The 24,339-nt window shown below is 44.9% G+C and overlaps 2 protein-coding genes across 12 annotated transcripts in view; both read right to left on the bottom strand.

The window, feature by feature from the left end:
- CARMIL2 (capping protein regulator and myosin 1 linker 2) overlaps positions 1 to 3,023 on the bottom strand; it is a 37,698-nt gene extending 34,675 nt beyond the window's left edge. Inside the window, exons 1-2 of the mRNA XM_064519321.1 lie at positions 2,868 to 3,023; positions 234 to 325 (exon numbers count right to left, since the gene is read on the bottom strand). Coding sequence (XP_064375391.1) covers positions 234 to 325; positions 2,868 to 2,907 — 132 coding nt within the window. The 5' untranslated portion in view covers positions 2,908 to 3,023. The remainder of the gene's footprint in view (positions 1 to 233; positions 326 to 2,867) is intronic.
- A 6,620-nt stretch (positions 3,024 to 9,643) lies between these two features.
- Positions 9,644 to 24,339, bottom strand: part of CTCF (CCCTC-binding factor) — a 37,631-nt gene continuing 22,935 nt past the window's right edge. For 6 of the 11 annotated variants that reach the window (XM_064519317.1, XM_064519310.1, XM_064519314.1 and 3 more), the window contains 10 exons: positions 21,922 to 22,714; positions 21,070 to 21,240; positions 20,058 to 20,191; positions 18,390 to 18,510; positions 17,439 to 17,588; positions 15,609 to 15,769; positions 14,998 to 15,180; positions 14,478 to 14,613; positions 12,303 to 12,470; positions 9,644 to 11,193 (listed from right to left, as the gene is read on the bottom strand). In XM_064519317.1, the coding sequence (XP_064375387.1) occupies positions 11,012 to 11,193; positions 12,303 to 12,470; positions 14,478 to 14,613; positions 14,998 to 15,180; positions 15,609 to 15,769; positions 17,439 to 17,588; positions 18,390 to 18,510; positions 20,058 to 20,191; positions 21,070 to 21,240; positions 21,922 to 22,702 (2,187 nt within the window). In that variant the 5' untranslated portion in view covers positions 22,703 to 22,714 and the 3' untranslated portion in view covers positions 9,644 to 11,011. The remainder of the gene's footprint in view (positions 11,194 to 12,302; positions 12,471 to 14,477; positions 14,614 to 14,997; positions 15,181 to 15,608; positions 15,770 to 17,438; positions 17,589 to 18,389; positions 18,511 to 20,057; positions 20,192 to 21,069; positions 21,241 to 21,921; positions 22,715 to 24,339) is intronic. The other 5 variants (XM_064519316.1, XM_064519312.1, XM_064519315.1 and 2 more) reach the window with 1 other exon arrangement.

Genomic DNA, 24,339 nt, shown 5'->3' with positions numbered 1-24,339 from the left:
GGCAGGGAAGACCCGGACAGGCATGAAGGTCTTCCATGCCTCTGGCAATGCCATTTGCCCTGTCAATTGGGTTTAACCATCCCGCACAGTCGCTCTTGTGTGTCTGGTTAGCTTACCACTCTATCGCACAATTTGGCAAGGTAGACACTGCTCCCTCTGCGCACTGTGGGTTCAGGACCCCAATCAAGCTCAGGCTAACAGCAAAGGGATGGAGTGCTGGACCCTGCACGTACCAAGATGTAGTCGTCGTACTTGGATTTCACCTGCAGCTGGACTTTCTTGACCAGGAGGATCTTCTTTGTCCCCAGGAAGGCAGTGATGCCCTCTGAAAAGATCAATGTCCAGTGTAACTGATCTGGCTGAAGCTAGGAGTCACACGGTCCTTTACCATGTGCCTGTGATCTGCTGCCCAGGAGGCTGCATGGCATAGCATGCCCAAGATGATCCCCCTGTGACCCCCAAGCACAGCCCGGGCTCCCCACTCCCACGCCAAGAGGGAGGGCTCAGGGCTAAGGGCAGAGGGATGGGATCTGAATGTGCATATCCCTCTGAGGAGGAGGTCCATGAATGGCTCCAGCTCCCCTAAATCACAGCAGTGGTCTCAGCAGTCCTATGACACAACCCAAACCTCCTCTTTGCCAAGGGTGGGCATTCCCAGGCAGCAGTGATCTGCCACCAAGTTGTCACAGATTGAAGGCACAAAGCACTCTTCCAGCCTATCTCTGGCAGGGCACAGAGACCTGGTCCTCATCATGTCTGAGCCAAGAACAGATTTCCCCAACGATGTGCCAGTGCCAGGCACTTCCATATGGTACCAGCTACATGCCCTGACCCCTCAGCTCCATCCTGTGTTCAAGTGGCATCCCCGTGTGCAAGGCCAGTTGAGCACTCCTGGCACCAGGCGCAGGTCCTTTGCAATGAATTTCAGTCTGGCTATTCACCCCTTTCTGGGGAGAGGCACTCTACTTTGTGGCCTTGCAGAAAGGAAGCAGCTGGTTTTGGTATTACACTCTCCCTCACAGACATGAACCAATTTAGCTTGACATCCCATGCACCTCCAAGAACTAGTTCTTCTCTAGCCACATCTGAAGGTAGACACTGATGGCACCATTTGCTCTCCGTGATTCTGCAGCAATGCTGAGGGCTGCATCAGATTGAGTTATTGGTACCTAATGGCTTCTCAGACAAGCTATGCACTTCCTCACAAACCTGGTTTGTAGCTTGTTTGCTGCTCGGGTGCTACATCCACATGCTCATTGTCACGTAGAGCCTCGGCTACAGCTGAGACCAAGCACAGTGGTTTGGTGCCACCAGTTCACCCTCCACAGGCATGCTGCTTGGCCTCCTTCTGTGGGATCCTTCAGGTCTTCTCCCAGGGCTCACTCAGGGTTTTATTAGGATGTTTGGCACTTAACTTCAACATAATGTATATTGCCTACCCATGCTAGGATTACACTGCACATGCTTTGGAATAGCCTTGCTCATCAGGATCTGGTACTGTGCTCCAGCTGGGTCCCTGTTTCTCTTCCTTTCTTCCTGCACTTAGCCATAGGGCCAGCGGGGAGCTCTATGTGTACCCTCCCACCACAAGCTCCTCAGCACCCCAGCTGAGTCCTGCCCTCTCCATGGTGCATCCAGGGATGTATTCTGCCTTTCCACTTTTTTTCGGAAATTGTCTTGGCCATGATGTGCACTGGTAGTCATGCGTGCCAGCCTCCCCACATTTGCAGTCCTGTCACTCCCATGGTTGTTGTAGGCAAACCCAAGCCCCACTCCTCTTTGCTGTCTCTCATCTTGAGCTTTGCTTCACCTCTCTGCCTAGCTGCTTCTCTCTTTCTCATGATTCAGACCTTTGGCTCAGAACAGGCTGGTGTGACTAGAACTGCAACTGCCTGTCTCCTTGCAAAGCAGACTAAGTTTTCACAATGACACTGCTCACTCTGGCCCTCACTGAAGCTGCAGGTAGCTCTGTTAGCTCCTTTGCTGGCAGTGGGGACTTGTTAGCTCACATCCCTCCTGTGCTGAGAGTTTTCCTGTCAAAACTCTCACCCGGCTTTCTGCATCCTGAGACAACAAATGGTTTTATCCAGCCTTTTTTCTGCACACCCATCCCATTTGGGAGGATTTTCTTTGAAGTTTGTGCCCCTGGAGGGTCTGCTGTCTTGGTCAACACCAGAGAGCCGAGGAGGGTGAGAGCAGAGCAGGCAGGTCCCGTGGCCTGAGCCACCATGTACCTGGGGATGCATCCTGGTAGAGGGGGGCGTCAGGTCTGTGGCAGTGATGCAGTCCATGCCTTCCCACCCCACTGCGAGCAACAATGGGGCTAGTGAAGCTAGGGCCCCTAGTCATCCTGCGGTCATTTGGTTTTTCAACCAGATCTTGGAAGTCTGGGAACTTCCTCTGAAGCCTCAGCAGTGGCTAGCCACAGTATTTCACACATCCCTTCTGCTGCCTGAGAGCCATGTCAGAGCTGCAGGCCATGCCTCCCTGCCAAGCACGGTGCCAGTCAGGCTGTCCCTGGAAACTGCTGGGATCTCCCGGCTGGCATGGGGATCCCAGGCCCGCAGGTGTGCGTGGCACCATGCTGCACCTGCAAATCCTGCTGATCAGTGGGAGCCTTGGAAAACCACATCCCCGATGAGCCAGTTTGTTATTAGGGAATGCTTTTGGTTTAAGCAGCACCCTCAAGTGAGCAGGTGTTGCAGTCCCATGTCCTAGGCCCTGCTCAGATCCCCTTGAGCTGGGGTTGATAAGGAACCCATGAGCAGCCCCACCGGCCCCAGTACAACCTTAAGGGCAGCAGAGCAGGCCCCAGATCAGCAAGTTCCATGTGTCATCCGAGAAGTGCAGAGGTGGATAATGCTTACCTTGCAGCTCAACAGGGATCCCTCCGGGAGACACAGCCATCGCTGGGACCACGGCGACCACCCGGGAAAAGGCACAGAGGTATCAGGGCAGCATCCTTCAGCGCAGCCCCTGCTTGGAGCAAAAGGCACCCTGCTTGGAGGAAGCGCTGAGGTTACCAACCGGCAGTGCTGCTGCCTCGGCACCTCCTCCCCCTTCCAGTGCTCGGTGCCTCTTCCTGCCCCGTCAGGCAAGATTTACTGAGTGAGCAAGAGAAGTGAAATGAAAGCGACAGAGCCGGCAGCCCACGCAGGCCCGCTAAACCCTGCGCCCGAGCTGCCAGGCCCCCAGCCGGCTCGCTCAGCCAGGCCCGGCCTTGAGCAAGGCCGTAAGCATAACTGGGAGGAGAGTGCTCTGCTTCTGAATGTCCCCTTCAGCCCTTCTTCACCCACATGGGATAAAGCTATCATTTCTCATGGGCAAGTGGGGTGCATGCTGCCAGCTCCTCCTTGCTGGGAACAGCATCTTCTCCCCTTGTCTCCAGCCTTCAAGCTTTGAGGGTCCTAAATTATTCTTGTCCTGCAGCCCCTCCAGGGAAGTTTATGGGTGCACATTCCTGCCTCAGTGCCCAAAGACGTCTGGGAAGCATAAAGAGAGAAGATCTGCTCCCATGCAGGATACTGGATGAGGGGGCTGCCCAGGCCCTTAACATTGCATTGGGCAGCTGAAGGGTTCCTGTGCAGATGTGGCTGCTCCTGAGCAGAAAGGCACAGTGTCATGCCAAAGTGCCCCTTGGTGAACACCACTGTGGCACAACCACTGGCCTAAAGTGAGGAGGAGAGGCAGAGACAGGGTGGCCTCCCTGGAGCAATATGGGTGAGCACAGTGCACTGACGACTCTCCTCTCCCAGGGAAAACTCTGGCCTGGGCAAAAAGCTGGAGGTGTTTAGAAGGCAGCAGAAAGCTGTTCTGTGACCCTTGTGGTGCTATAGAACTTCATGGGGCCCTAAACCTCTCAGTGTTGGCTCAGCAGACTCTACCAGAGCCTTGGAGCAGGTGCTGATGGAGCCAGCAGAGCTGCTCTCAGCAGGACACCTGGTACCCACAACTAGCATGAGCTGGGATGGAGGGTACCGGATGCCTCATCCCCCTAAATTATAATTTTTGACAAACCACCAAACTCCAGGCTGCCCTGCACAGGGATCTGCCAACCAAGGGCTCTCAAAGGAGCATTTCCAGGGTTGGAATAGCCTGGGATGGGCTGATCTCTGGCAGGGCTGGGTGATGCTGTTGCAGGTAGCCAGGGCCAAGCAGACAACATAGCATTTTCAAATCTTCCTTAAATGCAAAAGCAAGGCAGGAAGTGATCTCCCTGCAGACACTGCTGTCTCTATAGAGCCCAACCACAACATGCAGTGGCCTTGACTTGCCAATTCAGGGAAGGCAACTGCGGAGAGCATAGCTCAGGGCAGGGACCACCTTCAGCTGAGGCATCTCCTTGTGGGGTAAGAATGGAGCAGTGGAAGCAGCTCCTCCGAACACTGAGAGCCATGTCAACAGGCAGATAAGCACCAGTAAAAGGCAGGGCGTTCACTGTCCAGCGCGGGCAGTTCCCCCAGAGACAGCCCTCTCTGGATCTATGGATCTTCCAGGATGACAGGAGACCATGCTATTGGTATCTGAACATCTCAGAAGGGGCATCAGGACCCAGCTTTGTCATGGCTTTAGCAAGGATATTCAGGACATGGAGAGAACAACTGTCTCCCCTTGCACCCATTAGGTGTTGGCTCCTATTGAAGCTTAGAAGCACAAAGGAGTTCCAGGCAAGCCCCATCCCCAAGCTTATCTTCCAAAACACTTGGTCCCGTGTGCCAGGACATGCTGAGTGCCAATGCACCAGAACATCTTCCCCAAGAGCAGGGCAGAGGAAAATATCCATGTGACAAGTGTTCCCCATCTGCTGTGCAAGCACACATTTGTCAGGATGCCTAGAGAAACCCATCTCCTCTTTCTTCCTCCCGAGCATATGGAGTGTATTGGGGCTGGGCATTTCCTACACCATCCTGGAGTACCAGGACCTTCCCAGGTCTCAGGGGCTTCTGCTGGACTTACACCAGTCTGTTACTGCCTGTCCTCCACTGGGTAGCCCAAACTGTGTCAGTGTCCAAATGTGGTCTCCCCAGAGCCAAATGGAGGGCAGCAGTTTCTTCCCTCGCCCCACTGGCTGCACTCTTGCTAAGCCTGCCCTGGTGCTTCGATGCAGGGGCGTCCTGCTGACTCCTGGCTGCCTTGTTGCCCTCCAGCACCCTCAGGGCTTCTTCTGCAGCCCTGTTCCGCTGGCAGCCAACCCAACCTGCTATGCGGCGTGGGCTGCTCCCTCCCAGCAAAGTGTGCTGTGTTTGCCTTTGCTCAGCTCCATTACATGTCTGATGGCCCAATCCTCCAACCTGTCGAGGTCCCTCCAAGCAGCAGCACTGCCCTCTGCTTTCTGAACCACTCCCCTCACTATGGTATCAGGCACAAACCTGATGAGCGCACATCCTGGGCAATCAGCCAGGTCTTTAAGAAAGATGTTAAACAGTATTGGTCCTACAATCGATCCCTGAGGAACATCTTTAATAACTAGTTGGACTTTGTACTGCTGAGCACTCTGAACCTCGTAGTCCAGCCAATTTTCCACCCACCCTGTAGTCCTCCAGACCCTGTGTCTCCAGTTCAGCTATAAGGAGTCTGTGGAAGACGGTATCAAACACCTTGCTAAAGTTAAGACAAACAGCATCCACAGCCCTCCCCTTGTCCACGCAGCCAGACATGTCCTCAGAAAATGCAGTGGGGTCGGTCAGGCAGGATTTCCCCTTGACACGGTGACTGTTCCTCATCACCATTTTGTATTTGATGTGCCTGTAAAAAAGCTTCCAGGGTGATTCACTCCCAGGGACTTAAGTGTGTCTGACAGGCCTGTCATCCCCTGGATCTTCCTTGTTGCCCTTCTTGAAGATGGGTGGGACACATGCTTTTTTCCAGTCATCAGGAATCTCCCCAGATTGCCAGGACCTTCCCAAGATGATAGAGCATGACTTCACAATGACATAGGCCTCTTTTCTCAACACCTTCAGATGTAACCCTCAGACTGCCACGAGGCTTGGGACTTGGGAGGTCTAGAGGGCAGACCTCACCAGTAAAAAGCAAGGCAAAAGCAGCACTGAGTACCTCAGCCATGTCCTTTGTCACCAATCCCTCTGCTCTATTAAGGAGTAGACCCACATTTTCCCCACCCTTCCTGTTGCTGCTGCTGAAGACACTCTTATTGATATAGAAGCCTTTCTCGTTGCCCTTCACATCCTCTAGGTCCAACTCCAGCTGAGCTTTGATTTTCCCAACTCCATCCTTGCATGCTCAGGCAATGCCTACTCTTGGATAGCCTGATACCCCTTCTACCTTCTGTCTGCTTCCTTTTTGCTTCCTGTTCATTCACGCTGGCCTTCTGTCATACTTACCTGACTTCCACCTGAAGACTCCCTTAGAACTTGCATAGCTCTGGCTGAAGTTTCAGAGGCTGCTCTTAAATGCACACTCAGACCAGCAAATCTACTGCAGCTCTTGCCTTGCTCCCACCAGCATGGCTTAGGACATGTCCACATGCCCGGTTGTGTCAAGGCTAGTTTGGATTCAGTGTGCCCACAGGGAGCACTGCCCACCCTCCGTAAGCCCTGCATGAGTCGGGCAGCTCTGAAAATGCCAACTGCTCTGTCCAGGGTGGCTCCTGCTCCTCTAGCTCTCAGGGGCTCTGCCAGCTGCCTCCCTGAACTGTCTGCTGATCTGTACTTGCCCTCTTCTCATCTGGAGAACCACCTGCATGAAGACCATTGCAATGATCTGAAGACAAAAGAGTAGAGGAGGTCATAGTTTTTCTATCCATTGAGGTAGAAGAGGGAAAGCCATGGTTTGTACCAATGAAACCTCAGTCTGATACTCTCTGCTAAAGAAGTGGGGTTAGCACCTGGTTAGTAATTTAAAAGGAACTAGTCTCTCTAACCTGTGGGAGCTCTCAATTGCTGGAAGCCCAATGTGCCTTTGGCAGGCTGCAGCAATCACTCAGAGATAATGCCAGCCCCTCTCTGCATGCTGTCCAATGGTGCTGATGCCATCCTTCAGCACGCCCTCAGGAGAGCAGCCCAGAGCACCAGAGATGGCAGCTGAGCAAATCGGATTAGATCTGGATGCCAGGAGAAAGAGCAAACAGACTTGCAATAGCACTCTTTGCAGCTGCACAACCTCCCTTCCTCAGCAGGACTTGCTCACAGACTTTTTTCCTCTCATTCTGCATCAGTCTTTGCAGCTACCACACTAAGGGAGAGATGCTGGCAGCAGTCTGGAAACTAGTTGAGCTGATCCTGTCTCCAAGCACCTAAGCACCTATTAATTGAGTGTGGCCAGGCTGGTGGGTGCTACAACAATGCATGCTAACCATACCTTTTCACACGTGGTCCAGGACACAGCTTTTCCAGTGAGAATAACAGTGGTGGGGTGAGCAGACTGTGCTTTTTATACTTTCCTAGGGCAGAGATGTGCTGTCTGCATTCAGACTTGGCTACACCACTTGGAGATGCTGGCACTCACCACCCTGGACACCTATCTTCGTGAGCTCACTGGAACATCGCACTGGATCTCTCCAGAGCGGCTCGACCAAGGGCAAACCAGAAGCCTGTGAGAGGGGAACATAAATGGAGATGTCTGTCCAAGGCAAAAGCCTGAGCTCAAGTCACATCAAAAACAGGCTGCATAACAGTACTATTTACTGAGCAAGCATGCAGAACCCAGGTCAACTGAGCTATCAAGTGAAAGAGCAGTGACAGACCTGTCTGAGGAAAATGGAAAATGGCCACAGGGTGACTTCTCCCATCCCTACAAAACCCTTGTTTGGGCTTCTGGGGAAAATCAAAAAGCAGCCTATGATACATGTAGAGTGGATCTGATAATTTAAGAATACTATGTGTATCTGTTGAGTTAAATAATGTTGCTTAGAAATCATTCCCTCAGAAAAGCACAACAGGAGCTGCCAGAGGTCCCTGGTAAATCATCTTCATCTTCCCACATGTGCTGCTGCAGTGGGTTGTGACTAGCAGGGCAGGAACTGCCAAGAAACATGACAGGCTGCCAGCAGATAAAAGACAGTTCCGAAGCAGTCGTTCCTGTACTTTTTAGACAGATACACCTGACTGCCTCTCCTCTTCCAGCCTACCACGAAGCTGTTCACACAGCAAGCAATTTCCCCTGTTCCTCTGAACTTCAGGGCAGCTGGCAACACATGCCTTGGGCTTCGGTGTCACCTCAGGAAAAACAGCACAAACTACTGCTTATGGGAGCTTGTACAGCAGCGCTTGTGTGGACCAAGGCAGGCCTCTGCTAGAGCACGCACAAGACCTCCTTGGGGCACATCACTAGTTAGAGCAACATTGTAACATTTTTCATGCTCCCCTTTTCAGTAGTGGGTTAAACCACAGGGTTTAAGAGAACATGGTAGTCCTCTTTCCCATCATATTCACAATAGGAGGAGGGACAGCACTCGCTGCAACCTGCCTGGCACACGGTGGTGCTACAGCACAAGTCCCGGTCTGCGCACAGACAGGAGGGGGCTAAGACACAGTCATCTGCAACAGCAGTTGTGTTAGCCACACTTCTTTTTATTCCATCAGCACTGACGCATATTGCGGAAAAGCACAGGGCCTGAAGACAGCTTAGTTCCCTACCACAAAGACTCTCTTGCTCCAGGCTCATGCAAACGGTGTTTCTTTCAGAGCACTGCCTCTGTCTGAAGCACCTCTTACAGCTTCTGATGATACAAGCTCCTTGTCCAGCTGAGAATCCACTTCAGATTTCTCTTCCTCTGCAGCCAGATCTGGTTCCTCCTTGCCAGAAAGGCCTTGCATTTACACCTCCCACCTGCTGAAGCAAGCCTCCATCCTGCTCAGGATTTCATGCATTAGCCTCTAGACAATTTTTCTTTCCAAGTTTAAAAGGACCAGAGACACCTAGTCACCCAACATCTACTGAAAATTACGCCTAGCAACTTAGAAATTCTTTAAAAGCACAAAAAGGAGTCAGAAGTAGTATTGTGCTGTTTGCAGTGACTCCCATTCTGAAGTCAGTTGTGCAAAGGGTACTAACCAGAACCTACACAGCTTGAAGTTATCCCACTGCTTACTCTCAGTCAGCTCTTTAAGCTACTTCCAAAACTAATTCTAAGTAGAGGAACATACACCATGGCAAGTCCAAGTTTTATGTTCATTTCATTCTGAGAAATGAGACTAATATTCCCACTGTTTAGATGAAGTCACAAACAACACAAAGAAAAGCAACTGATACTCCCACTCCTTGCTCAAGCAAGAAACACTTGTTTAAATTAGTGAGTGGCCAGTCCAGCACAGTTTATGTTATTATCTCACCCTGGTGTGTTCCTCCCTTCAGCCCCAGCTGAGCAAGCAGCTGAGATTCATGGTACATAAAGAAGCTGCTACAAGGCAAGTCAGATTGTACACTAGCAGTGTACTAGCTTGACCACAGTAACCACATTTGATTATGTGCCCACATTCACCTGTGGTTGGCAAAAAATAGCACACCTGGCATTCAGCACAGGGTAGGGGAAAACACCCATCATGAGAGGCACAAATACACTGTAACTGCTGTTCCTCATTTACATAGGCAGGCCTGAAGCACCTTTGTACAAGGAGACACTATAGTCTGGAGAGCACTGCCAGGACAAACAGTTATTAAAGAAAGCAGCCAGTGAGCACACATGTTAATCCATTATTATTTATTAGCTGTACAGCAGTATATTCTCCTTCCCAGCTTTCAAACCCCATTACATATTTTATAACAGTTTTTTCCCATGTTGGCTTCCTAAAATAATGAAAAATATCACACAGTACAGCTAAGTACAAAAATGCATCAACCTAGGGTCTGATAGCTAAACTGATAGCTCTCTTAAAAGCGATACATAGAAGAAAAATTTGTTTGAAATCAGCAAGACTGAGGCTCTATAAAAAGCTTACATATTTTAACATGTGACAGTTCATATACAGGCATCATTTGTATTTCACATTATTCCTTTTTTGTCTTTATTAGAGATCCAAAATTGTATAATTACTGACCTATTAATATTTCCTGGCCCAGGTTTTGAGGGCTGCAGTGACCCACTTATAAATCACCACTTCTGCCTTAACATAGGATTCATAAACACAAAATACAACTACAAGATAGAGCAAAGAAAATGTAGTCGTAAAATAACTCAAAAAGAAGGTTAATTATACATGTTCCAAATGCCAGTTCTGTGTGCTTCAAAACCGGATTTCATGTGTGGGTTTCTGCTGTTCTTCAAGGAGCAGTCTGGGTAACTCCCTCTACATGATTGGTTATCAACAGCTTTTCCAACATTTACACTCTATCAATCCTCGTCACTTAGTTTTGAAAGGAATTAAAATACTGGGGTTTATTTAAACTGCATTTTTGCATACCTCTTAATTAATGGAAAAAGATTAAAATGTAAAAAAAAGTTATTTACAAGCTTGACCATTACAGAAATGCTTTGCAGAAAGCAAAGCATATTAAGGACAGAAACCAGTTGGAGCATGCCAAAACTACCGTGTGCAGCCGACTTGGAGAACCGGAACTAGTCGGTGGGGAAAAGCAAAAACATTTTAAAAGTCTAGAACCCTCCCAAGTCTGCATTTACAGTTAAAAACACTACTGAGAAAAGGAGGCTCAAGGACTCTGGGAACTGGAAGGGCAAGTCCGGAGTGGTTTACCACATACTCTAGTCAAGGCTTCCACTTTTGTATATTAAAACTTGTTGCATGTAAACACTGTCCTTGGACCAGCTTTACAATGCAGCTCAGAGCAAAACTAATCAAGCATCTCACAGGAAACCCTCAAGGACTCCAAAATATTTCCTAATGTTCCATGATCCTGTAATGCTAACATAAAACAGCAAGTTCTAGTTAAATCACATTCTAACATCATTTTGAAGTTTTATTTCCCAGTATGTTTGGTAAAATGGTCTAAAATGATGCATTTCCCAAAGCCAAGAAAAAAGGTAAAAGGAAAAATAGATTTGAGCCGCTTAAACACAGCCCAGGCCAGTTCAGTCAGCCAGCGTGGTCGTCTTCCATCACCGGTCCATCATGCTGAGAATCATCTCAGGAGTGAGGTCTCCATTGGGAGCTTCCACTACAGCAGGCTGAGCTTCTTCCTCTTCCTCTACTGTTTCTGCATCAGGTTCTTTCTTTACTTCAACTATAATATTTTCAATTTCACCAGTGTTCTGGTCTTCAACCTGAATGATTGCTGCAGCTAGAAGGGCAGAAAACAAGAAAGGGGACGGGGGAGAGGGGCAGAGAGGGAAATGACAGATTTTTACTGGTTCCAGGGCTGGCTTGCACCTCCTCAGATGACTTTTCAGTCGATACTTGGACTTTTGCATAGAAAAGGGAGGAGAGGCTCCCACTGAAGACACATTCCCACCTCAGCACAGAATAATTCAACCTGCCTCTCACGCATCCAAGTATCATGCCCCTGCCTCCCTGGCTCCTGCATGAAGATGTGCCAGCAGTAAAGATATCAAAAGGCATACAGGAATATATGACACAGTATTTAAACAATTTTTGCAGACTAATCAAACAAGACTGTATCAATATATGGGTGCATCTCAAATCAGCTCCTCTGCACTTACAGAGCGAGGCAAAGCTTCAGTCAAATTCAGGGGAGTCCACAGTGACGCTAGTGAATGTTGTCAATGTAAAATGCTTCTGCAGGCTGTAAGCCTAGGAAGAACGTGGGCTGTACTTGGAGCACTGATCGGACAGCCAAGCCATCAGGGAGCATTCATCCCTTGAAGGAACAAATTTGCTCTTCCTGCTGTTTCTAGAATTATTTTACCTAGACTTTGTATAGCTATTGATTTCTATGCTTAAGGAGAAACCTCTGTGGAGTTGCAACTATGCAACGCTTATGCCATACCCCAAACTACAGGCCTGAAGCACGTTTGCTTGTGGTAATACCTGCAAAAGTCTACATAGGTTAAAAAAAACAACCAAACAACAAAAAAAACACACTATGGTGGTTCTTGTAACAGTTGCTTTAACAGCAAGTACCCAGTAACTGAGGCAAAAAGAAATGAGACGTTTGAACACACCTATGAACTGGAATGTTATCAAAAAAAAAACAAATCATGTCCTCTCCTTTTTGCATGGTCTGAAACAGGTATGTTGCCTAAGGACCAGGAAACACTTGCAACAAGCGTCATGCACAAAGGGAGATCATAGCAAAGTAGAGACAAGTGCAGCTATTTACTTTTTAAATAAGCTCACTTGAATGGAGGAGTTCTCTTACAAGAACTGCCAAAGCCAAGGAAAAAGCAGTTCAAACAAGTATTGTAACATAAGCTTCAAGTAGTCACTTACGCTGGGACTGTTTTGGTTGGGTGGCAGCTTTGCCTGGTGGTCTTCCTCTTCGTTTCTTACTAGGAGGTGGTGCTGGAGCCTCTTGCTCGACTTCTGGTTCGGCCTCTATTTCTACTGCTGTCTCCTCTTCATCTTCATTATCATCCAAATCTGGTTCAGCATTTTCCTCTAGAGAAGAGAAACAAACAAAAAACCCTCAAAAAAGTGTATCACGTAAGTCTTTAGTTTAAACATGACAAACATATCTACCTACAAAGAACCATTACTTAATCCTCAACTGAAGGGAGTTGACTCTGACAAAGAAGGCAAATGACGCCTTTGCTGAGAAGCTGGTGGCACAGACTGTCAGTCTGTTATTCCCACATTAAAGGGAACAAATTGCCATTCAGAAAGGGAAAGAAAACATGATTTCACATGGTGGCAGTGACTCCAGTATCTCTATGAAACACTTCAGAAGTCAAGACTGATTCAACAGCAAGCCTCCTAGCCCTCAAGAAACAGCAGCACTATCCTTATCTTTTTCTGCCAAGTAGATCAGCAACTAGGGTAGCAGTTCCTAAACACAGAGACTAATATTCAGGACCTCAAAATATCAAGTTGAAAACAGCAAAGCCACATGAAACTGGGAAGTTTTCAAGCATCACAGCTGAACACAGCTTTGCAGACACCTTGCCATGCTTTCTAGGATCATCAACATACCACAGATCACCAGTGACCAAGAACATCTTTCCCCAAGACCTCTCTCTTCTGAGGTAGGACAGTCAAATACAGTATTTTATGAGGCCCTGTCCATCCCCAAGTGATTTATGATAGCACCTCCCCTCCAACTCACTGCATTTCTTAGAAGCCGATTCCAGTCCAATGGTGCTCATGACAAGCTGTAACTTCTTGCAATTTTTTGCGGTTTACTGAGCTAATGGCTGTAAGTTTTACACTTCAGGACACTCCTGAAATTACCACAGTTAGCACCATCAACATGCCCAGAATACTCCATGCAAAACAAAAGCAGACAAAAAGCAATAAAAGATGTCAAGGAGATGAAACTGTTTAGAGGGCAAAATGATTGCCCCAAAATGTCTAAACGCATCCACTGCACAGAAGAGTGGCTTACTTTCCTCATGAAGAGGAGAGCCATTACATGAGGCATACTTCCATTTGAGGGGGAAGAACGAACTGTAGAAATTTAATTTTCTTCAAAGCTTCAATAATGGCTCTAATACTTTCCAGTTAGGAGGGATACCCAAACAGTACCGTAACTGCGCAAGTATTGACCAGGGTTGATAAAATGATTACTATCAAGTGAAAAATACCTTCAAAGAGGTGGCCATTGGTCTTTGGGATTTCACAAAGATGGGGTGTCATAACACATATCAGACCTCAACTTCAGTCTCACATGAAAATCAAGACAGAAAACAGAAGGCAGCCAAACATACCAAAGTTCAACACACACTGCCATTTTATAGGTCTATTTCTGGCTTGGAAAAATTCAGTTCAACATTCCAGAAAGCCTGCGAATACTCTGGATATGCTGTGCTTTCATCCCCCTCAGTCAGATTATGCTGAATGGAGTGATTTTATTGCCACGAGATCACACATTAGCATCTATTTACTCTGTGTATTACTGCTTTCCAGACACTTCCTCATGTCTGGAAGCACATACATAAAGAGGTATGTGCTGCACTATCATATGCAGTCATTCAAAGTCAAATTTCTTTCCTTTTTGAATTTTTCAGATCCTATTTTTCTAGAGCTTCTTCATATTTTCCTCTGATCTCAAATTTTATCAACTAACAGTCTGTCTACTTCAGCAGCAGACAGGCCAAAGCAGGGGACAACATGACTAACAGTAAATCATCTGATTTTTTTTCCAATAGCACACAGAAGGGCATGCAGGACAGACAGCTGCACAGCCTAGACAAGGGGTAACAGACACAGCGTTTTTTCCAACTACTCAGTCTTGGAAGAGGCCCAGGACAGCAGAATCCACACCATCCTTCCCAAATACATACAGTCCTCTCTGTACTGGGCCATATGCTTTTTTTTTTCCTCCTTACCAACTAGATAAAAGCCTTTCAGGTACCAGGACAAACCTGCAGAACTGGCAAACTAACAGCTAACAAAGAAATAGTGAATCACAAGCCTGTAACTCTCAGAATGTACTGAGCTGTTTCTTACCACTATCAGAAGAATCTTCTTTCTTAGAGCGCATCTTTCTCTTTCTGCCACGTTTGCCCTTCTTTGTCTCTCCTCCATTCTCTCCTTCCCCACCATCTGGGCCAGAACAGTTATCAGCATGTCTGGCCATTGTGTTCTGTTCAGGGTGGAGGGACAAAAAAACATGCATTGAAATCAAGATCAGATATTCTGGCCCTGTATTTACACAGACATTTCTGATAGCTTGTCCCTTTTTCCTCTTTGTAAAGGAAGAGCATTTAACGAATATAGGTAAATTTGTTTCACTAACTTTTACCCATGAAACTGAGTTTCCATACTGCCCATTATGCCATTGCTAGCATACACCAGTATCAGTTCTGAACTATACCAGAGACTCCTCTCAGAAAGAAGCAAGTGCTGTCTTTTAAAAGACCAGTGTTGTGCCCTGTAGCCCAGCCACCCTTCTCTTTGGGTAACATGGCTCCCCCCTCCAAAATCCCATTCACCAAAAAGCACAACTCAAAAAAGCATATTCCCTTACCCTACGAGTGAATGTTTTACCACACTTGGAACAGACAAATGCAGCAGGGACAAAGTTGGGATCGTGGTATCGTTTGAAGTGCATATCAAGGAGCTGTTTTTGACGGAAGGTTTTATCACAATGGCTACAGGCGTAAGGCTTTTCTCCAGTATGGGTCCGTTTATGCATGATCATGTGCCGCTCCTGGTAGGGACAAACAAAAGAGGAAGAATAACTTGGAAACTCACAGATAGACATTAAAAAACTTATTTTCACAGACAAGGCCAAACACTTTAGTCTAAGGGCAACAGGAGAAGATGGTCCTGCCTGAGTATGAGCACATCTTGATTGATGGCACATTTAGTCCTAGCTGCTTCCATCCTACATGCAACTCTTAGCCCTTTGTCAACAAATATACCAAAGCTGTGACTCATCTCCCTTAAAAGGTACTTTCTACAGGGGAACACTTCATTGGGAAGCAAAGGCCACTGAACTTTCCCATGCTCTTAAAAAGAATTAGAGAGCTAACGCTGATTTTGACAGCTGGTCAAACTTAACAGATAAGATTTTTTAGCTTAGACATTTAGCTCCTGTTCTAATGCTCTTAAGGGGAGCCAGTCCCACCAGCTTACCTGCCTGCACGCATAATCGCACTGGTCACACTTGAAGCGCTTCTCATTCTTGTGAGACTTTTGATGCTGTATGAGGGCATATCGCTCGTGAAACACAGCATCACAGTAGCGACACTTCTTGCCCTGCTCAATGTAGGAATGCTGCTTTCGCAAATGGACACCTAGGAGCACAAGAACCAGAGCCTTTAATCACACCATGGCTATCCAAGAATGAAAGAGCCTGGCATACAATCTCTTAGCATCTTTCCCCTCTGTGTACTCTTGAGCTCAGGTGAGAAAAGTGAACTGTTAATTTGGGATACTATCAAAAAATTAAGAGGCTTGTACTTAGCAGCAGCCAGCATAATTTCTTGACAGAAAGGTCTAGTCAAAAGCTTGTAAGTTTTTCTAGAGGATTCTAGATTTGATTAATATCAGCAATCTATGCTGATACGCTTGCATTTGATGTTATACCATGTAACTTTTATTCAAAATTCATTATCTGCAAAATACAGCAGGCTTCTTTGACTGTTAGTGTGTAGACTTTCAAAAATCCATCTCAAAAACATAGCACACAGATCATCAATGACCAGGACTGCTTCAGATAATCTGTAAGGATTCTCTTGGAATCGAGAGAACAACATAAGTTTTTGCTAGCAAAGTTTATGCAACACACAGAGTAAAGTCAAGGTAAAACAGCACTGTCCACAAGACCCTTAAAACTACTCTGAATTGTCTGAATACAGCCAGGAGCCAGGTAATACATCGGGAAACAGGATCTTCTGCAGGATTAGAAGTCAGAGTGACAGGGCTAGAGGGGTACCAACAGCTAATCCCTATCAGAGGTTTTAATCACTTTAAAATCCTCCAAATATGAGCATATCACACCCACACAAGGTAGCCTACTGTAGATTAAACAATCATTATTAGAAGAAAAAGTCTTACACCTAATCTCATTTTTTCCTGTTATAGATCACTTCTTGTTTGCTTCAGCAGACAGTTGGTGTCAACTGACTATCATCCTCTCAAAGTGTCCTTCATTGTAGCACTTTACATTTGTTTTCTATGGAAGAGAACCTGCCTTCCCATTACTTGGTTGATATTTTGCTTATAGAAAAAGTTATGCCAAATCTCAACTTTTTCTTCACTGAGAAAGATTATCTTCAATCGCTCTGGGAGTGATACTATTTTTCACCTTCTTGTATATCATAAAAGAGCTTGCCTGCTGGAATCATGGGGTACTGCTCACCAGGTCAACTCTCTCCTACTGCAAGGACTCAGGGCTTTTGTGACAACTCAGTCTCTCCTATTCTGTCTGTGGCACACAGCTCCACTTCCTGAAAAATGAAATTGTTTTGGCTAATTCAAGCCTTTTAGCTTGATGAAGATGTATCTGGGTGATAATTAATGGCCTCCAATAAATAGGAGGTCAAGCCAAATGACCTTCTGATTTCTCAGACCTTAAGTCATACAGAGTTAAAATATTAGTCTAAGTTCAATAAACACCTAGCATCTATGGGCATGAAAATAACTTGCCTTGTATGCTTGGAAAACATGCTGCATTTTCAAATAATGAAAAGAAACTGAAAATTCTCACAGCATGCAGCAGTTATTGTAAGCTACAAGCATGTATTACCAGCCACATATCTAAGCCTGTGCTTCATTTTGTGCAGTTATAGGATTTACTAGGTTAAAGACAAAAAAAAAAAAAAAAAAAAAAAAAAGAAGAAAAGAAAAGAAGAAAGAAAGAAAAACAGCTGTTGGGTTATGTGAACTCTAATTCTGGGAAGGCATGTTTTGAGTAATCTTCTGCACTAACTTCACTCATGGCCACGTTGCTGAGATACATACCCAAGTCACTCTTTCTTGCTATGACAGTATCACAGTGAGGACAGTGAAATTTGGCCACGTTTTCCGTATGCTTTTGTAAAATGTGCATCTTCATGGTACCACTCTGAGTGAAGCGAGCATGGCAGATGTAACATTCATATGGCTTCTCTCCTACAGTAACGGAAAGAAAAAAAGTAGCAGGAGTACTTTTAACAAGAAGAAATCTAATCAAAAAGCCTCAAAACAAAACAACCTCCCAGAAACTTGCAGCAAAAAGCTCAATGATGTTTCTTTCTCTAGAAATTTTAGTTCCCATAAATATCCTTCTACAACATAGAGACAAAAAAAATTGTTTCTTAAGCAAATGAGTTAATTATTAGTCCTTACAATGAGAAACGCATATAAGACCTACGTGCAGACTGCTGGAACACTGCAAACATCATCAGATTTGAGATTTTCTTTTGAATGCTCATACATACAAGCCCATTTCTGTCATTAAATTTTAGCAACATCATTAGCTTAGCACTCCAGTAGAGTTCTGTGTCAGAAAAAATCCTATTTCTATCACAGAAAAAAAATAAGCATCTTCACAAACTGCATCCATCAGACATTGGTGCAATTACACTCAAGTATGAAACTAAAAATGGCTATAACCTTCAATGTGAAGTAGAACATCAATAACAAAGAAGAAATTTCATATCTTCCTACTAAAAAAAGCACCTGTATTTTGTCACCTCACAGCAAAACCAAAAATCAGAATCCTCCAGCACATCTCAGTACAGTCACTACTATCAATTTATGAATTTACGAATGCTGATAAACTGCATTCTGTTCAGCTACAGACTTTATGAAAATTTTATATTAAACTTGAATACTGCATTTTGCTGACTAAGATTGTTAGCTTCATTATACACTGTCCCAGCACTTAGACACTGGCACATAGACAACATGCTAAAAATGTGGCATCAATACCAGAGTGGGTCCTCATGTGCCTCTTCAGTTTGTAAGTATCCCTGCTGGCATAGCTGCACAAGCTGCATTGGAATGGACGCTCTCCAGTGTGAGAGCGAATGTGGCGTTTCAATTTACTAACCTGAAAGCCAAGAGTAAGACTGGAGTTAACAAGGATGAATAGGTCAGATTTCCAAAAGTACAAGAAATCAGTCAAGAATTTTCTTAAGGTAACCTATTTTGTTTTGGTAGCAAGATAAAATAAAACAACAACAACAACCACCACCCTGTTTTAATGCCAGTCTTATACTGCATGTAACCACTCATACCCCCTTCCCACTCTATTCCACCTCTCAACCTAATTTACAGTCTTGCTTCATGTTTGTTCCCACATTGAATGCAGCCTGATTTTATCTCTTGCACCCTTCTTACTAATATCAACCATCTCAACATCAGAGACTACGCTAAAATTTGAAAATATCCTGGAGAAACACACAAAGTGTTCCAGGAAAGCATGCATCCAAGGAACATGGCAGGAGGGGTAGCGTTCTTCCACAAGGTGCCTTCTTGGGTCCCCTCCAGCTACTTTGAGGGAGAAGATAAATTAGTAACTCAAGAAAAAGAAAAAAAAGAAAGCCCTAATCCTACGATCAACAAGGTGACTTCATTCCTTTACTCTCCTGCCATTATCTAGAAGGCATGAACCTAGCTTAAGAAGTAGCATCAACAGGAATGGAAAGCATTTTCTGCTTCAGTATGAGCAAGCTGCATAATCACCAACCTCCGTCTACAAAACCCAGCAATCAGCTCATATAGGACCAACTTGCTTATTCTTTCGTAATTCATGCACTGCAACACAATGCATTCAGCACTCAAACCACAGGGCACGGAATTACAGCACTGCAGTCACAACTCAAAGTAAAAAAAACGCTAAAAAACAAAAACAAAACAACCTCCCCCCCAAACACCCAGAAAACTCACCCCCCCTTCCCGCATGACTGAACACCCAATTCAACATCTCCACTGCCCCATTCCTGCTCTGCACAGATCCCAGTTTTTAATCATGTTGCTCATTACCTTGCTCAGATTTCCTATCCCCATCTTGCAGTGTAGTTTTTATTACATTTTAAAAGCTGTCCTGCAGCATAAACAACAGTGCTGCTTAGGGCGTAGGGGAGAACATTCAAGCAAGCTTAATTTCCTTGAGCGAAGCAGATAATCCCTTAGAATTAGCAAAGCTGTTTTTCACTAATTTGGAAGAAAAGTGCCATTCATTTTGGCAAGTCAGTTTATCAGCACATATATATAAAATGCAAAGTGCACATCTTAAAACCGGAGAGCACCTCTAGTCTTAAAGTACATCCTACTCAGTAGATAGCTGCCTCCTTCAATTCCTTTACTCATCTTAAAGGAGTGCCGATTTTAAAAACGATGAAAAGAACTATTGTCTCCAAAGAGGAAATGGAGATCATCTACGGTTTCTGTGCATAAATGCCCTCTGACAGGTTTCTCATTAACTGAGGAAACCCCACGACTTGCTTCCAAGAACAGACCTAACTTATAACCTTTTTACTCACAGCCTCTTTTTAAAAATGGCCAAGGAGGAAACGCCTAAGTTTATAACAGATGGTGAATAAGTCTTGAAGCATGCAAGCATGTACTCGGTACTGTAACAATTAACTAACATACCTCCACACTAGCGTAATCACACATTGAACATTTGAATGGTTTCTCATGGGTATGTTTGTAACGGCGATGCCGAACCAACTCTCCACTGGTCACGAAGGCCATGTCGCAGTCTGGGCACTTGTGAGGGCGAGTACCTAATTATTTGCAGCAAAACAGGAAGATGATGACATTCAGATTTAGTGACAAAAAAAAAAGAAAACACAGATTCTTCTTCTTCTTCTTTTATAAATGAATTAGCAATGTTGCCTTTGTGTTCTGAAAGATTAGATTACAGCAGCAAATGGCGCACAGGAGTCATAGCTTCTGTGTAAATAACCAGTGGACTGAAGATATTACTAGAGACTTAACATCCCTTCAATGAGGAAACAAACTCCCTTATTTTTTTATCACTTGGTTATTTGTTAATTTCAAACTATTCAGTTAGATAAAGCAGAGGTACGAAAAGAAAGCAAAGGACATGAATTACACTTTTTTTTTGGCAGAAGGGTGGCAAGAACATTGTTTAAATTTGATTACGGTTCCCAAATTACTCCTACCTTAAGTTTTGTAACAGAAACTTAACCTAAGTAAGGAATAACAGAAACAAGCTTTCATTCCTACATATTTTACTAGTCCAGTTTATAATATATTCCCTGTTTCCCTCCCCTCCCCTGTTTAGCTCCAGCCTCACCTTACTTTTCCACAGGGAGCAATGGTGGCACAAATCTCAGAACACAGCAAACTGAGTGCCCTAATAATACCCAAGACAAACAGAACGTTTTCTATAGCTTCAAGTAATTTCAGATCAACCCCAGGGTCAGTTTTATATCTATATACAGGAAGAGCTTTGTACCTAACATGATCAGGTGAAAAACTGCTCTCACAGGAAAAAAAAAGAGCAGCACTGCATAGTTTCTTCCTTTTCAGCTTATCTCATAAGAGAAATTGGATAGATTCAGGATAGACCCAACCTGCCTTTATTCTAAAGACAGAGCAGGTCCTACTAAAAGGATATACACAAAGGCAAGAGTACCTGTGTGAGTGTTGAGGTGGTTCCTCAGTAATGTGACTGTCCGAAAAGCCCTGCCACAGAGATGGCACTTATGTGGTCTTTCATCAGTGTGGCTTTTCATGTGGCGGTCCAAGTTAGAACGACGTGGACAAGTGTAACTGCACAGCTCGCACTGGAATGTCTTCTTTACACCTAGCCATGAAGGAAGTCACAGTTATTCTTGGCAGTACCATGGTCAACTGCATTACATTACAGGTCAGCAGGGAAAAGGAAAAATTCCTGGAGGTTAAACTACTACAGGGAACCCAGTTTTGTACCATTAAATCCAACTGTATTTCCTGTTAGTAATACAGGCAATGATCAGCTTGTCTTGAATTTTCATTAGTATGCCAGCAATTAATGTTCTTGTTCCACTCCACTCTAAAAAGGGTTCCTTTTTGGAAACTTAAACTGTAAATTAAGAAAGAGTCAAACATGCACATTGCTGGACTTTGTGCTATCCACTCTACCCAGTACTTGGTTAGGAACCCCAACCAAAGCTAATTATACTGTTGGTTCCTGATGTAAAATTTAGGTATACAATAATCTCTTGAAAATGCATTACAGCAAAAAGCAGAATCTTTTCAACTGTAGTGATATGGGAATACTAATACCACAGGATCACACTCAAGGAGAATGAGTTCCTTTGTAAGTCTATATGCAGGAGAGAGTAGGTTTGCCCAGAAAACAACAGAGCTGAGAGCTCTTACATAAAACAGTAAGTGACACCGGGCATGCCTGCTTTACTCCCACTTGCATCTACTCAGTCACTCCAACCATATCACAAGGTACAGTCATAACAAGTACAGTTTAGAAGTCTACTTACAGACTTACCTTTCTTTTTGATTTTTGTTGGTTTAGGCGGCTTCATGTTGCCCACTACCTTTTCTGCATTGACCTCAGACAACAAACCCTCCTGCTGCTCCTCTTCAAAGTCATACACAGAGACATCCACATCTTTGCCTTCCTCAGTGTAGCGGAGCTTACTCTTTTTGTTTTTCTTTGTTTTTTTGGCTGGTGGCTGATAGTCTGGATCTTTTTGCCAATTGGGATCTTCTTGAGGCTGAAGTTCACCTTGTTCCAATGTCTCCACCTCACCATTTGCACCAACTTTCACTACCTGGAAGCCTTCTGGTAAAGGGAGAGTGTGACAGATCATGGGCTCTCCCTCTTGCAGGCCTCCTTTGGAAACCTCATTTTCATATGCTCCCTGAAGTTCTTCCACAGAAGTGGTGGCAACAGGTACAGTCACTGGAACAGGTACTTGGACCAGCTGAAGCTCACCAAGATTTATAGGCTGCTCTTCCATATTAACAACCTGCAGTGTTATGATCTGTGTGTCATCCACTGTAGCCTCTGTTTCTTGGGGTACTGCACCTTCCATCACTTCAGTCTTCATTTGAAGAAGTGCTGGATCCAGCTGTTCCATCATCACCATCTGCACACCACTGTTGACATCTTGAACTACTTCACCCCCATCTGCTTGGTTTGGTGGTATATGACAAGCATCGTCCTCCTGCCCACCTTCACGACGTCTTTGATAGGTTTTTCTCTCTTTTCCCTTAATAAAAGTTTCTGATTCTTCCACAATAGCTTCAACTGCCTCGCCTTCCATTTCCCCTTCCTGCTGTAAAAAACAGAAGAGGCAATGCTGCATATCACCCAATGTATTTTCACAATGGCACACACCCCACAGAGGGGCAAGCAGTCTAACTGAAAACCACCAGCTCAACAGCAGCAACATATTGCAGCCATATTCAAGAAAACAAATCAAGAACTGTAAGCATTAGTCTCTGCTAGTGTACTGTCACTGTAAACCAAAGCAATCACAGAATCCTGCCTGGAGTGAGACAATAGCTGTACCAGTTTCTTGAACAGGAAGAAAAGCAAGAAAGATTGAGGGATGCACATGTTCTTATTTCTCAAGGACTGCAAATTGCTAAGACAAGTGATACAGCACCATTATTCCTTATCCAGCTTATTTATTTTACATAGCTTAACAATAGCAGAAGCAGTCCTGTGGTATAATTTTTAATGACACAAAAATTAGATAATCTTACATGTAAAAAAGCTGATTTTGTGAAGCACAATATAAATCTGGACTTCAAAAAATACTCAGTCTGAGAACTGTGATTTTTTTCCCCCCTGAAGAAAAAGCTTTGCGAATACAAAGCAAAAATTTAGAGTAACTTTGAAGACTTAAGTTCTTGTTTCACGTCAAACTCCAGCTCAAAACAACTACTGTTTCCTCTATGTTTAGATTTCTCTGACCAACACTTGATTGGCATCGCTGTTAAGAAAAAAGACAAGTATATTCGTGAGTATCCCGTGGTTCATTCCTGTTCCCATTTATGGGCACTGCCTTGCCTCTGAAGGAAGAGCACAGGACAAACTTGAGCACAGTGCCCTCTTCGGGTCGAATTGAGCCCCAGCATTCAGACAAGGCTCAGTTAAAATTTTGTTTCAATTTATATGGTCAGGACTCAGAGCTGCTGGACTCTAGTGATTTCTCATGAAAACTGGGCTAAATAGAGCCACATCATCAACAGCATGCAATAATTCTAAAGCTCAGTGTTTTAGCAGGTAGGTCTTAATTGTAACTCAAAATTTTTATATAAAAGCATAGCTCCCCTGCCCCAACTATCCAGCATTCTTCTCTATACAGGATTTTTTCAAACCCCCCAAAACACCCCCTCCAAGACACCCCCAAACACCTCCCCAAACACAAGCAGCCCCCAAAAGCCCCCACACATACAAAAACCACCAAAACATCAAAACCCCCTAATCTTCTTAGGAAGCTTGTGATAAAATTCTAATTCTAATTCCAGGTTTGATAGGAGACTTCCACATTTTCTTATTTTATCTACTGTCCTCTCAGACCAACCAACAGAACCTCTCTAAGCTATCTTTTAAACTCAGCACATCTCATGTCATACTACTATCAGATGCCTAAACGTAGCCTTGCATATTCATTTTTGAAATACACGGGCATATACACATAACATGAAACATAGCTATCAGTCTTCATTAGACTTAAATACAAGACATGTAATTATTATTATTATTTTAGAGAGCACTTGCTTTTACTCTTATGGCCTTTTCTAGTATCCTGCACTACTTCTGTGAGAACAAGATATTCTTCTCTTTCTTCAGTCTGCTCAGACTAGGGTCATTTACTCATGTGCAGCCTTGATATTCGCTATGTTTCTTGCGGGCAGCAGTAGTCTCCAGGGGGCACCAGATACCCAGAAA

This window comes from Dromaius novaehollandiae, chromosome 13 (genome assembly GCF_036370855.1).
Source record: "Dromaius novaehollandiae isolate bDroNov1 chromosome 13, bDroNov1.hap1, whole genome shotgun sequence".
In the NCBI taxonomy this organism is placed as follows: Eukaryota; Metazoa; Chordata; class Aves; order Casuariiformes; family Dromaiidae; genus Dromaius; species Dromaius novaehollandiae.
This window is presented reverse-complemented; position numbering and strand designations above follow the sequence as displayed.